General features: G+C 45.6%; 2 protein-coding genes across 3 annotated transcripts; both read left to right on the forward strand.

Moving 5' to 3' along the window:
• Positions 1-1,325: 1,325 nt before the first annotated feature.
• Positions 1,326-11,077, forward strand: dipk1c (divergent protein kinase domain 1C). 2 transcript variants are annotated; one of them, XM_054765990.1, is made up of 8 exons: positions 1,326-2,949; positions 7,268-7,471; positions 7,542-7,598; positions 7,707-7,885; positions 7,958-8,243; positions 8,320-8,484; positions 9,233-9,307; positions 9,390-11,077. In XM_054765990.1, the coding sequence occupies exons 1-8, from the start codon at positions 2,764-2,766 to the stop codon at positions 9,534-9,536; spliced, it is 1,299 nt and encodes a 432-aa protein (XP_054621965.1). In that variant the 5' UTR covers positions 1,326-2,763; the 3' UTR covers positions 9,537-11,077. The 2 variants fall into 2 exon arrangements, with proteins under 2 accessions (XP_054621965.1, XP_054621967.1); XM_054765992.1 differs by having other exon boundaries at positions 2,826-2,949; positions 3,455-7,471.
• A 267-nt stretch (positions 11,078-11,344) lies between these two features.
• On the forward strand, positions 11,345-13,483 carry hus1 (HUS1 checkpoint clamp component). Its single transcript, XM_054765757.1, has 8 exons — positions 11,345-11,524; positions 11,753-11,880; positions 11,960-12,136; positions 12,206-12,313; positions 12,376-12,450; positions 12,522-12,621; positions 12,694-12,828; positions 12,906-13,483. The coding sequence occupies exons 1-8, from the start codon at positions 11,473-11,475 to the stop codon at positions 12,986-12,988; spliced, it is 858 nt and encodes a 285-aa protein (XP_054621732.1). The 5' UTR covers positions 11,345-11,472; the 3' UTR covers positions 12,989-13,483.
• Positions 13,484-13,560: the final 77 nt, after the last annotated feature.

The following is a 13,560-nucleotide window of genomic DNA, read 5'->3' on the forward strand; positions in this document are numbered from 1 at the left end:
CGTCAAATTGATAAGTTTTGCCCCCAAAATCATTTGATTGTTTTTGAAGATTCAACCTCCATCTTGTCTCTCTTCAATGATTATATTCCACATTTACCAAAGGAGTGTTGACATCATTGTAAAGCTGCTCCATGGATATTGTGTGTATGAAGGAATGGAAATACGTTACTTCAAATATTTGTTACTGATCACTTAGTTTGTAATTCGGAGTGAATACAATAATGAAACACAGTTGATGAGTCCTTCCGCCATCTTTCTTTTCCTCCACTTTTTCTCTCTCGTTTTCTTTTTATTTCCCTCACACTTGATTGACGACTTGTTAGTTCTGGCTTGCGGGGAGGCAGCCTGTAACGTGGTCCACATGTTTGACATTAAGAAGATGACATGAACTTGAGGCCAAAGCAGACTAGACTGATTTTCTGCTGGGAGAGATATGAAGGGAGACCACTGACGAGAAGATTGAGTTACTTGCTTCGTTGTTCATCCTCCACTCTTCCTGCAGACACTGGTGCACTTTTCTTCCAACATGCATTCATCCCACGCTTTTATTTTCCTCTTGCTGGTGCAACTTTTTGACAGTTGAGGACGGCAAGATGCTACGTTTCTCATGAAGAAAATTATTTTGTGACGTTTACTTGTGCAAATAGGAGCGTGTAAACTAGTATCCAACATGAACTAAATGTATTTCTTGTCACTGATTAATAACAAAGTTTGACTACATATAGGTGCCCTGCGATTGGCTGGCGACCAGTCCAGGGTGTACCCCGCCTCTCGCCCGAAGTCAGATAGGATAGGCTCCAGCATACCCCCGCAACCCAAATAAGGATAAGCGGTATAGAAAACAGATGGATGGACTACGTAAAGGGAGGTTGCAGTACTACCATTTAACCAGCAGGTGGCAGCTTCACTGGGGTGTTTACATTCATTTGGTGGCGCCAGTGTTTTGTGTTGTGGTCAAAATGTTGTTAGCACATGTAGCAGCCATGGTGTTTGAAGTAGCGTGGTGCTAAGTGAGCTAGCTAATAGATTTTTTTTTTTTTTTTTTTTTTTTTTTTTTTACTTTCTTTACTTTCGGGAGTTAAAGGTAACTGGGCCTCTGGTGTCCGGCATTTGTGTTTTAACACCTTAAGGTGTGAATTTAAAGAGGCCTCTCCTGCTATTTTTTATGACTGCAGGATGTAATTTTTACAAACAAATGGGAATTGTTAACCTGCCTGGCGCTTCTGGGCTGATTTTTATTGGCAGCTTTCCAATGTACAGAACAGGAAGAAGAGGTGTGGGGGGGGCTTTAATTTAACTTGCTGCCATGGTAACCGAGGAGGAGGGGCTCGGTACAGTAGCATGTTATTATGAGAGAGGGAGGGGGGAGACGATGCGCATACCTCAAGACCACCACCACCACACACATAAACACTTATCTATTCTGTCTTAACACTCCAGCCGCCATATGGGGGCGTCACAGAGCAGCAGCAAAGACTGCAGGAAGGCTGCACAGACATGCCTGAGCGTGCACACACACACACACACACACCATGGGAGCAGGCGGGGGGAAAGAAATTCCGTCTGCAGTGGTCCAAGGAAGCCTGAGAGTCCACAATGAGTCAATGCTGACCTCCTGGTGCACCTTCAGAACTGCGTCCCGATGCAGACCTCCACACAGGCGAGTTCTGACAAGACAGACAGAAGCAGGCGGTGGTTCTTGAATGGACTCACGGGTTCTGCTTCTTCTGGACCTCCACAGGAAACTTTGAAGAATGCCGAGCGCTTCTGCTGCTGAGGAGCGGACCTGTGGACAGAAGCTGACAGCACTTTTTTTCCTAATGACAAAGCAGCTCACCTTTTTGGATCTTAAAAGAACAAAACTTGGACTTCCTCTTTGACTTTAGAACTTTTTGTTCTTCTGCTTTGACTTGACAAACCCTAAAAGACAAACTCTCGGACTGAACAGAACTTCATGAAGGAAATGGTTGCCGTGAGGTGGAAGAATGACCTCAAGGTGAGTGATCTGTCTTCATGTCAATAAGAACCCCTCATGGGTCACCTCTGACCCGAAAGAAAACTGCATCAGAGCGTCTCAAGTTGCGGGCCACACACATTTCAGAACTGAACAGAACACCTCCTGGTTCTCATTTGTCTCTTCCTCGGCCATCCCACTTCATCAAGTGGGCTCGAGAGGAGGCGTTGTGTGACGGGCTCCAGCACCAGAACCTCTGACGGTGTTCCAGACAGCTTTTTGGACCGAGACCTGACCACAAGAAGAAGTAGTAAGAGGAACTGAAGGAAACAGGGTCTGGTTCATGGACATGGAAGACAAATACGTGCCTTTGAGGTTTTTGTCAACATCAGAGAGATTTGTTCTGTTGGATCAGAAGATGTTAAAAAAAAGCTGCTAGCAGATGACTGCTGTCCAGTCTTGTGTGACGAGTTCTGAAGAATATGTGTTCCGGCCACAAAAGAAGTCCACATTGCCTTGTTTTCATGAAGGACATTCCAAGTGTCAGGATTTGATTTCCTTTTCCCAGAGAGCACAGCCAGCTGGCAGTGGTCTTGATTCTGGTTCTGGAGGACATCCAGTGAGTCCAGATGTCCATGTATCAATCACCTGCTGTCGTTGGACCTCTCACGGCGCCAGCTGCTTCCTGTCCGAGATCTTGTATTGATGAGTGCAGAGCATCAAGGGAGACATTTCATTTATTCAACCTCTTAGAAGCTTCTTGACTATTAAACAAACATCTGAGGACAGTGGGCGCGGTCACAGCAGTCATGGCCGCCGGCATGTGCTTCCTGCGCTGGGTGGGCCTCAGGTTGTGGTCTCGCCGAGGGACGCTGGTCTTCGTTCTGCTCTGGTTCGGGTCCTGGCTGCTCCTCAACGGCCTGGTTCTGGTCCACAGGAGGATCCTGTCTGACTTCTGCACGGATGACCGGAGCAAGAAGATCCTGCAGCGGCTGGTGAGTACATGCTGATGATGTCATCAGTGTGCAATCAGGTCCTCTGAGCTAGCCTGCCTGCACTGATGCATTATGGTTAAACCTTGTGGTCCCCTGTGCCTTGATCTTCTCAAAACGTCTGTCAGATCCAAAGTGGAAGCTGAGAAAATCCCAAATAAACACAAAGATTAGCACACAGATCCAAAGTCAACAAGGCCGCCACTCAAGCGTGTCTGGACTCAAACCGGCTTCCCTTTCTTCTTCATCTTCCTTCTCCTCTTCCTTATCTTCATGAATGTTCTAGGCTGTCCATCACCAGAAGTCATCTTGATTTTCCCCTGATGCCTCTTGTCCTGTGACTATTAATCTGAGTCTATTTCCGGCCTATAAGGTCTATTTAGGGTCTAATCGTGGCTGCGTTGGGAACTTAGTCCCTGCACGACATTCCAGACTATTTATGGGCCACGGTGCATTTAATGACCTCCATCTCGATGCATGTGCTTGTCTCCCTCCCTCGTGAGCGCAGTGGTGATGATCTACAACAGGCTGCAGACGCCATCAAGACCACCAGGAAGTGCTCTGGGAACAGTTGTCTTCCACACATCATGCACAACCTTGACACTTTAACGTAATGCAAATCTTCAAATATTACACCCTACAGGTGCCATAGCATAGGATTTGTCACCAGTTGTAAATCGGTGACTAAATTGTCCATAGGTATGAATGTGAGTGTGAACGGTTTGTCTCTTTGTGCCCTGCGATTGGCTGGCGACCAGTCCATGGTGTACCCCGCCTGTCGCCCGAAATCAGCTGGGATAGGCTCCAGCATGCCCCGCAACCCTAATGAGGAGAAGCGGTATAGAAAATGGATGGATGGATGTAAATAAGATCACCATAGTGTATTGGAAGTGTGTTGTCCAAACTCTCGCCTTGATGCTGGAATTTAGGGAACACGCCGTTTTGTGTGTGTGTGTGTGTGTGTGTGTGTGTGTGTGTGTGTGTGTGTAGCTTTAATGCTAATTAGCTGTGTTTGTCTTCGACAGAGTGTGTGTCTCCAAGAAGCGCTAGTGTGCACTTTGTCCACTTTTTGACAAATACACTGTAACGCTTATCCAACTAATAGATGTCATATATCACGTACAACAACGTAACATTAAATGTTTGCAACACTAGCATAGCCATATCAGCTAAAGTGCTAACATTGCACTCCCATTGTAAAAGCAACATCATGTTAGGTTAGCCTATTTCAAACTTACAGTTCCCACGTCTGTAGCAGACTGACAGATAATTGGCAAAGCTCCGAGCTTTATTTTAAGATGTGTAGCGGAGCCATGGAAAAGGGTTTGCCTTCATGACACCATGAAAAATTCCAACTTCAAAAGCAAGCCTTAGAGCGGCTCTTCTCTCAAAAGCCGAGCAAGCAAGTGAAGGAGATGAAAGATGTTTCTCCAGTTTGGTGGCTTCAGTGATACATATAACAGTCGTCCCTCGTCACATCGTGGTTTGAATTCCGCAGCTTCACTATGTCATGGGTTTTCAAACATATATTCATGAATAAATCATGCTGTTTTGTGGTTGAATATCAAAAAATGTTGAATGTTTTCTGCTTATATTAAGCACTGTCAAGCATAAAAATGGCAAAATTAACTAAAACACAAATCCAAGGAATGAAAACATTGTATTAAAATTGTGAATGTAGTATTCTACATTGGTCACTAGGTGTCAGTAATTGTTCAGCGAGACAAGCACCAGACCTGATCGCTGGGAAAGAAGGCTTTAAAATGACATCTCAACAGGCACAATAACAATGATAACATAATCATAATAATGCCAACGCAGGCTGCTGTAACGGCCGTAATTCAGCTAAAACTAAACTCTGAACCCCCAACGTCACTTCCTGTACACATGCCCGGAAGACAGTAATTGCAACACCTACGAGCACGAGTCATATTTATGGCTTAAATGGCTTCCTTATCGCTAATGTCTACGATAATGGGAAATACGAATGTAAAGCTGACTATGAGTCATGCCTACAGGCCTCTACTAATGTTAAAAACTGTATTTAGAAGATCATAAACAGGTTTTCTATGCCATAAGTACGAAAATATTCCATTTATAAATCGGAATCCTACTTCACTTAACAAGGTTGGGGCTGGAATCAATTAACTGCGATAAATGAGGGATTACTGTACTCTAGCATCATTAAAAAGTCACTTTTGCATAATAGGGGACCTTTAAAGATTCAGTCAAGAGGACAACAGTCAGTAGAATTTAAAAAAATAATAATGTACTTTGTTTTAATGTCATTTTTAGCTGTGGTGAAGACAAGAAGGGTGTGTTGGTGTTTTAAATGGAGGGTGAGGTCAACTCGTCCTCCTACACTGTGTACTGTATGTGTGTGAATGCGATCCATTCAGCCCACACGTGTGGGTCGTCATTCTTCTCATGTGTTGATCTTCATTGCTGCACTTGACCTTTGAACTCCCGTCACTGTTCACCCTTCAGCCTCATGAGGGCGCTTGTCAGGGACAGGAGGACCTCTGCCATGTTATGCTAACATGTAATCGGTCAGAGCAGGGGTGTCAAAACCTTTTCCACTGTCGCGTACTGAAAGATCAAAAGATTCCGAGGCCATTTAGATATTTGTATTTTTTGAAAAAGCAGGCTGAGACTAATCCATGTGGATCAGCTAGGAACGACACCCCTCAGACTGACGGCGACATAAGTGGTAGTCAGCACAGCCGAAGTCAAACCGAAACTAAACATTGCTTGCACATTTACTTGTGACTTTCACCAGAGGCTTAATGATAAGTTTGTTGATGTTTTCCCCCCCCCCATTTAAGCGTGTTTTTATTTAGATTCTTGTGTTTTCATGTGATATTTTACACTTTCTTTTATAATTTGGTTGCAGGGCTTAACTACAATGACAATAAAGCTTTTGTGCATGCGCAAATCTTTCTTCTGGTGGCTCAATATTACCATGCCTTTATTTTGAAGCGTATTTTGCACTGAGCAGGAAGTCGATAATGATAAAGTTAACAATGTTACAACGTATGTTGACATAAACAGATGCATTTTTCATAGAAATGACCTCCCAAATTTTTACATCGCCAAAAGCGGTCGACCGTGTATGTTGAGGCCAGCGTAAGCATTTTTAAAAAAATAAAATGAGACGATGGAGCAGAACTTGATGAGATGGTTAACGTAGACAGGTTGTGGACATAAGCCTAATTAATTATGAAAACTGTCAGCTGTGTGTTATAGGCTGTTTTCTGCATTTAAAACTAATTCATCTGTATAAAATGTGGTTTTTGGGTGTCTGGAAGGGATTCATTGGATTTCCATTATTTCTTATGATGTATTAACTATGTTATTAGTAGGTTCTCGTTCAGGAAAAAAATGTCTCGCGGGCACTCGACCCGGGGCAACAATAAATTCATGACTCAATCACACAATAAATGAAAATGAACTCAGCCTCAATACATTGCCATGAGCGTGCGTGTCTGTTTTCCTGGTCTCCTGCCTCCAGACAGGCAGGAAGAGGGTTCACTCCGTCCATTGGGTTTCAGCACCTTGCCGTGTTTGTTCCATAGAACTATGACGTGCACGGAGTGAGCCCTTTTGTCAGTCATACAGTCTCCATGTCTCGATAAGAGCGTGTAAGGTTGTAGAAATTAAATTAGTAGATTGCAAGATATTGTCACATATTTTAAAATCTTTTTTCATTGTACTTTTCTTCAAAGTAAAGTAAAAAGTAGACCCAATCTTGTGTATGGCCTCATCTCGTGACACCCCGAGTTAGAACATTTCAACTTTTTTCTTGTTTCATGAAGCCTTTTTGCTAGTTTTTTTCCAATTTTTCTCTTGATTTTTTATTTTTATTTTTTGCATGTGGCCGCAGATGGCCCCCGGGCCACACTTGGGACACCCTTGTGTTACAGCGACTGTCTCATATATTACATTACAATATTGTACTACGCTTGTAAACACACATCAAAGGAGCAGAGTTTAGCCCTTTCACACAGCCCTGAAAAGCCGTTTTTTTCCCAGCGTGGGGGGGGACAAGTCCACCTGCCATTTTTTCACAATTAGAGGTAGTGTCAGTAGTCTCTTGCACACAGCGATCTGCTAAAATTAGTACATCAGAGCTGTGACAATAGATTCTACATTTACTCACCTGTGCCTTTCAAGGAGAAGCCAGTGAAGTACACAACAGGTCCCTGCATTGTGGGGGTACCCATCACCATTCCTCCTCTATCCAAAGTCAGAAAAATGGCAGGTAGACTTTGTCCCCGTATTTCCTGTTGGTGTTTTTGGTGACACCCTCTGTCCCGCCCAGTGTTCTGACTTTGGCCAAGGCTCAGCGGCGGGCGACATGTGCACAGATCTTTGCGTCCGTGGCCTGGTGGAGTACAAGCGCTGTCTCTACTACGAGAACGGCAAGAAGGTGATGGAGGTCCACTGGAGAGGACAGCCCGTCATCCTCAAGTCCAAACTGGAGAACTTCTCCTCCTATGAGCCTCTGGGAGTTCTGGACTACCAGGTACCAGGTGGTCCGCTTGGATTCTGAGGGGTGAAGATCTTCTAACTAAACTTGTACTGTCTCCTCACAGCAGGACACAGCAGAGGACGTGTCCTCTCTTGATGTGGTTCTCTATGCAACTCTGGAGGTAAGCGGACCAGAACCTGAAGAGTTCCAAACCAATTCACGGTTTCCTGTTAGGTCTTCTGAGGAGTTCTAGTCCTGTCTTCTATTCTGTGCTTTGTCTCCGGGTCAGGTCCGTAATTGGCTGGGTTTGATGGAGGAGAAAGGTGATGATGAAGGAGGAGGAGGACTTGCTAGTTCTTTGTCCAAACTGTGGAATGGGAGGCTCAGGTCTGAAGACAAGACCTACTCCAGAGCTGAGCTGGCCTCCCTGTGGTCTCTGCTGCAGCAGGAGGAGTACACCTTCCTCAGGTGAGCTCGCTTCTTTCTATTTCTTCTCATTTTTTATGTCCCACGTTGACGGTCTCACTCCTTGTCCTCCAGGGTCCTGCAGGACCTCAGCACACATGTGACCAAGGTGTTGGGTTCCTGTGGCCACTTCTACGCAGTGGAGTACCTGTCTGCAGGCCACGCCTGGGACCAGAACATCTTCTCTCTGGAGGAGGTGGTCGGGTCCGGGCGCCTGGGGGCATGGAGTGCTCGCCAGAAGGTCCACCGCATCGCACTGAGCTTTCTGGACATGGTGAACCACTTTGAAAACGACTTCACGCACAGAGTCCACCTGTGTGACATCAAACCGGAGAATTTCGCCATCAGGAAGGACCTGACTGTCAGCACCCAGCATCATTACTACGACCGTCGTTATTTGTTCTTATTAGCGCCTTCATGGTTTGAATGTTGATCAGGTGGTGGCCATCGACGTGGACATGGCCTTCTTCGAGCCCAAGATGGAGGACATCCTGGACCAGAACTGCAGCACCGATGACGACTGCAACTTCTTCGACTGCTCATCCTCGTGCAACCTGATGAAAAGACGCTGCAGCCGCCATCGCTCCAACACCAACCTGCAGGTGGCGCCACGTTGTTTTTGTATCGTTGCGTCAACCCCATGGGGACTGTAAATGACATTAGTGGGTTGTGGTCAGAGTGCTTTGGAAGACATGCTAGCATACATGCAATCCAGAGATCCTTAGTCTTGGGGCCGCACGGTGGCCCCGTGGTTTTCTCGGGGTACTCCGATTTCCTCCCACATTCCAAAAACATGCATGTTAGGTTAATTGGCAACTCTAAATTGTCCATAGGTATGAATGTGAGCGTGTGTTTATATGTGCCCTGTGATTGGCTGGCGACCAGTCCAGGGTGTACCCCGCCTCTCGCCCGAAGTCAGCTGGGATAGGCTCCAGCATACCCACAACCCAGTGAGGATAAGTGGCATAGAAGATGGATGGATGGTTAACTCTTGGGCAATTTCTGAGGTGCCCCTACGTTTTGCTTGATGGCAGCCATGTTTTTCAACCAATCTTGCTCAAACTGTACCAAACGCGCTTGTCCGTCCCTTAAAAGTGTGTACCAAATTTGGTTGCGATCCCCATAAAAATGATCAAATTAACAGCACAGGCACCAGAGTTGGGGGTGAATGTTTTGACAAATCGTCACCCATTTGTGTGCAGACTGGTCAGACTTGAAAGCTTCAAGTCCGAGCACACTGCATTCCTTCTCTTGTAAACTTTGACCTACGCCGTCAGACGTGTGGAATGAAAACAACAGGAAGAAGAAGTCAGTTTGTTCATAAGAGCGACATTGTTGTCGCTTCTTCAGGTGATTTGTGAGAAGATCTTCAGGCTGTGGTTCTCCCCCACGCTGCTCGGGGCCAAAGCAGGGCTGCCCCTGCAGGTCAGCGTGCTTCTAACAAGTTTGCGTGTTGTTTTGTGTAAAGTTTGACGCAATGTTCTCTCCCTCTGGTGATTTGGAGCAGGTGGAGCTTCAGCGGGCTGTGCAGGAATGTTCCGAGTCTGGTGTCGTGGACAGCGAAAGAGGCCGGGACGTCCATCGGCGGCTCCTGAACATCCTGACTCGCCTCCTCCAGGAGGGGGGAGGAGCTTCAGAAGAAGGATGGCGCTGAACTTGTGAAGGACGTCACGTTTTTTTCCCATCCATTTCCTCAGTGAAAGTGTTGTCATAACCGGTATGTTGGAGACGGGAGGTACGGCATCTTGTTTCAGGTCTGCACTCAAGGGTCTCCATGATGTCATCATGTGATCGCTTTCTGTCATCATGGTGGCGGACTTCAAAGGCACCCTTCAAGCCTGCAAGACGAAGTTTGGGTCGCTACTTTCTCGTGAGATTTCCTGAGGGAATTTGTTCCCTGTGACCTCCAAACTCTTTCATGGTTTCAGACGTTTTACAGGAGAATAAAATAAGCTGAACGGGTATTTGCAAGTGCGCGGTCAAGGGTCACGAAGTCTTACCCTGAGCGTAGTCAGGTGACAACCCTCAAAGGTCAAAGATCAAACTAACTTGGTGTCACGTTACTGTGGCCTCAGGCTCACTTTGACCTCACCGCAAGCCCCCCAGTCACCCCTGCCGACCCAGTCAGCTCATTCATCAAAACAAGGGTCAGGAAACTGGTTAGGGTGAGAACAGCTCGTTTACACTTTAGAGGGTGAAAGAGTTCAATAACTAGCAAAAAAAAAAGACTCAGCAGAACCTCAATCTAATGCACTTCATGAAGGAATTCAGTAAAATAAACTTAAAAATTATGTTTCTGAACGGCATATTGACCGCGGCAGCTACTTATTGTGTAAATGTGTTGATGAGAAAACACACACACAGACATGACGGAGTCTTCAACAAGTCAGTTACAAGTCCACACTTGAACTGAACACAGCAGTATTTTGCGTGTTGCAGCGCCGCTCTGTGGCCAGTCATCACACTTACATGACGTGTGTGCGTGTGTTTAGTTTTTTTTTGTTGATTCTAAATGTTCTCTTTCACACACACACACTTTGTTTGTATGCATGCAGCTGTGGAAATGTTTAAATTAAAACAATAAATATTAAGGATTTTATGTTGTGTCCTGAGTTGCTTCTACAGATGCACTATCGAAAGTGTCCTTACCGCCTCCATCACTGTTTGGTACGGTAACTGTACAACACGTGATAGGAAGGCACTCCAGCGGGTGATCAAGACCTCACAGAACATTGTTGGGGCAGCCCTCCCCTCACTGCAAGACATTTATAAATCTAGAGTCCTACGAAGAACACACAACCTCATCAAGGACAGCACACATCCACAACACTCATTATTCACACTCCTACCGTCAGGCAGACGCTACAGGAGTTTGAAGTCCAGGACCACAAGGCTGGCAAACAGCTTTTACCCACAGGCCATCAGGCTTCTCAACGAAGCACTCGCACACGCCGCACGCAACACACGCACACACTCATAGCACTTTATTTATTTATTTATTTATTTGTATTATTTGCTTGTATTAATGTCTCTTCTGTTGTTGTTGCTTAATTTATTGGTATATATGTTTATGTGTTTATGTTTCTATGTTCTTATTCTTTCTCGTGTTTCCTTTCTTTTCTTGGGAGTATGAACAGAATAAGATTTTCATTGCATGGTATAACTGCTGTTTTACCATGCACATGACAATAAAACTCTTGAATCTTGAAATAAATAATAATAATCTCATTACAAATAGAAGGAAACAGCCTTCTTCTGACTGTTTTGATTTGTTTTGCTATCCAGACAACTTTCAAATAAATAGTGAAGTACCAAACAACTGTATAAATTATATTGTATCAACGACATAACGAAGTGATGCAGTAAGCAATACGTCCCGAAGAGGGCAGTAGAACGCTACTTGTTGTCTCGCTGCTCTTAACCAAGAAGAAGAAGTGGTACAGGCGCTTTTAGATCATGATACAAGTTTCCAGCGGACCTATACTACGGACGGACCGATACAACACCGCGGGAAGCTGAACAACTTTATGTTTATTTTGTGAATGCTTATTTAAATTCACTTTATTAACATTTTATCGGCTCGGCTCGACATGAAGTTTCGTGGGAAGATCGTCGATGTGGCGTGTCTCAACCATTTCACTCGTGAGAAGACCTTTATATTAGCATGTCGAAAAATAAATACACACATTGCAGTTCATTTCAAGCTGTCATATTACTTTGTCACATTCATTCACACAATTAAATATGCCCCTGTGTTCTTCCTACGTGTCTTTACTTGTACTGAAATGTGTAGTTACACACAGTCTACTGTTTTAGAGATAAAGTGCTGAGTAAATTCAGGCTCGTTAAAAGACACTTGTCCTCATGCAGGTGTGGTGAGCACAATCTCCAAGCTGACCAAGACCTGCGTCCTGCGTGTCACAGGGGACCACCTCTTCTTCGTCCTCAGTGGAAAAGTGGCAAACGGAGGCGTGGGCATGTGGTGTGAGCTTGCCCAGGTATCCACACCGGTCACCTGTCAGCTATTTGGTTGTTGACCTGTCTCAGATATTCATGTGCAAGTCATTTGCCCTGTAGGCCAACTTCTTTGACGAGTACCAAATGGAGGGTGTGTCCTCGGAGGACAATGAGATTTGTCTGGAGGTCACGCCGGAGAATGTGTCTCGTGCCCTGAAGACTGTCCAGAACGCCAAAAGTGTTAAAGTCAAATTGACCAAGAAGCACTGCCCCTGTTTGACAATCGTCGCTGAGCTGGTGAGAATAGATAAGCACATATCTGAAGTCAATGACCTCATGAGTGACATCACATCCTGTCTTGTCCAGCCCACCATGTCCAGCACCAGCCGTATGGTCACTCACGACATCCCCGTTGATGTCATTCCCAGGCGACTCTGGCATGAGTTCAAAGAGCCCAGCATGCCCGACTTTGATGTGAGTGTCCACGTGTCATGTCATAGTCCTGGTCTCAAAGACATCTTATTTTGTATTGTCAGGTGAGCATCTACCTGCCGCCTCTGAAGACAATGAAGAACGTGGTGGACCGGATGAAGAACCTCTCCAACTTTCTGGTATGCTCACGACCATCAGTGGCCACACAGAGGAACATCTTTGAGGATGTTGACAGGTGTGTGTGTGTCAGGTGATGGAGGCCAACATGAGTGGCGAGATGAACCTGAAGATCGAGACTGACCTGGTGTCCGTCACCACTCACTTCAAAGACCTGGGAAACCCTCAGTGGGGTAAAGATGTTTGGTGTCCACTCAGAAGATGTTGAACATAATCTCTTTTGTCTCCACGTCTTCGCCCCGCAGATGACGACACCTCCCAAGATGGCGGCCCATCTCGGAGGCGTGACCCGGACACGATGGCCCAGGCTCGCGTGGACATCAGGAAGCTGCAGCAGTTCCTCATCGGTCAGCAGGTCAACCCCAGCAAAGCCATGTGCAGTAAGTACAGCCACAGCGCCACCTACAACCTCTCACGAAAGCAGAACGTATGACACTAGTCGTCTTTTGCACCTCAGACATTGTTCACCAGAGGGTGCTCCACCTCATTCTGCTGCACGAGGACGTCTCGCTGCAGTACTTCATCCCCGCCGTGGCGTAGACGCTCGCCACCGTGTTGGAGAGATATCGCTGCCGGAGGTGGGCCACACCGCTGCATCCATCGCAAAGAAGACATATCAAAATATGAAGATATAAAAATGTGTGTGAATTGATGTTCAGACATCTTCACAGTTGGCACTGCTGACGCAATGATGTCATCACGTTTGCGTGTCATAACAGAATTGTTTGCAGTAGCAGTCAATCGTTAAACCGGTTGAGAATGTGTGGAATCTTCAGGGTGAGCATGGATCATCACACTCACGGTCACTCAAGGTTCCACCCTCTTCCTCTACTTTGAAGGTGAAAACAAGTGATGATGTCACCATCATCAGACGGGCGACATGTGACGCAGAATATTGTTAATTTGTTACCGCTCCGACAGTGTCGATCAAAAGTGAGCCTGATTATATTTATCTGGGATTGTTATCAAACTATTAGAAGCTATTGTCAGTATACTGCAGTACAGTTGTAACACATTGCAAACTGCAATAATAAACATATTGTCAAATAATCTTATTGTCAAGCAAGGTTTGTCGTTCATTAGCACTCTGTGGGATTTTATTAGTCTGTACC

This window comes from Dunckerocampus dactyliophorus, chromosome 21 (genome assembly GCF_027744805.1).
Source record: "Dunckerocampus dactyliophorus isolate RoL2022-P2 chromosome 21, RoL_Ddac_1.1, whole genome shotgun sequence".
In the NCBI taxonomy this organism is placed as follows: domain Eukaryota; kingdom Metazoa; phylum Chordata; class Actinopteri; order Syngnathiformes; family Syngnathidae; genus Dunckerocampus; species Dunckerocampus dactyliophorus.

Coding starts and splice junctions, on each gene's coding strand:
- hus1 (XM_054765757.1), top strand. CDS start 11,473: ATGAAGTTTCGTGGGAAGATCGTCGATGTGGCGTGTCTCAACCATTTC. Junction 11,525..11,752: donor GTGTCTCAACCATTTCACTC/GTGAGAAGACCT, acceptor GTCCTCATGCAG/GTGTGGTGAGCACAATCTCC. Junction 12,137..12,205: donor TGACAATCGTCGCTGAGCTG/GTGAGAATAGAT, acceptor TGTCTTGTCCAG/CCCACCATGTCCAGCACCAG.
- dipk1c (XM_054765990.1), top strand. CDS start 2,764: ATGGCCGCCGGCATGTGCTTCCTGCGCTGGGTGGGCCTCAGGTTGTGG. Junction 2,950..7,267: donor AGAAGATCCTGCAGCGGCTG/GTGAGTACATGC, acceptor TGTCCCGCCCAG/TGTTCTGACTTTGGCCAAGG. Junction 7,472..7,541: donor TGGGAGTTCTGGACTACCAG/GTACCAGGTGGT, acceptor GTCTCCTCACAG/CAGGACACAGCAGAGGACGT.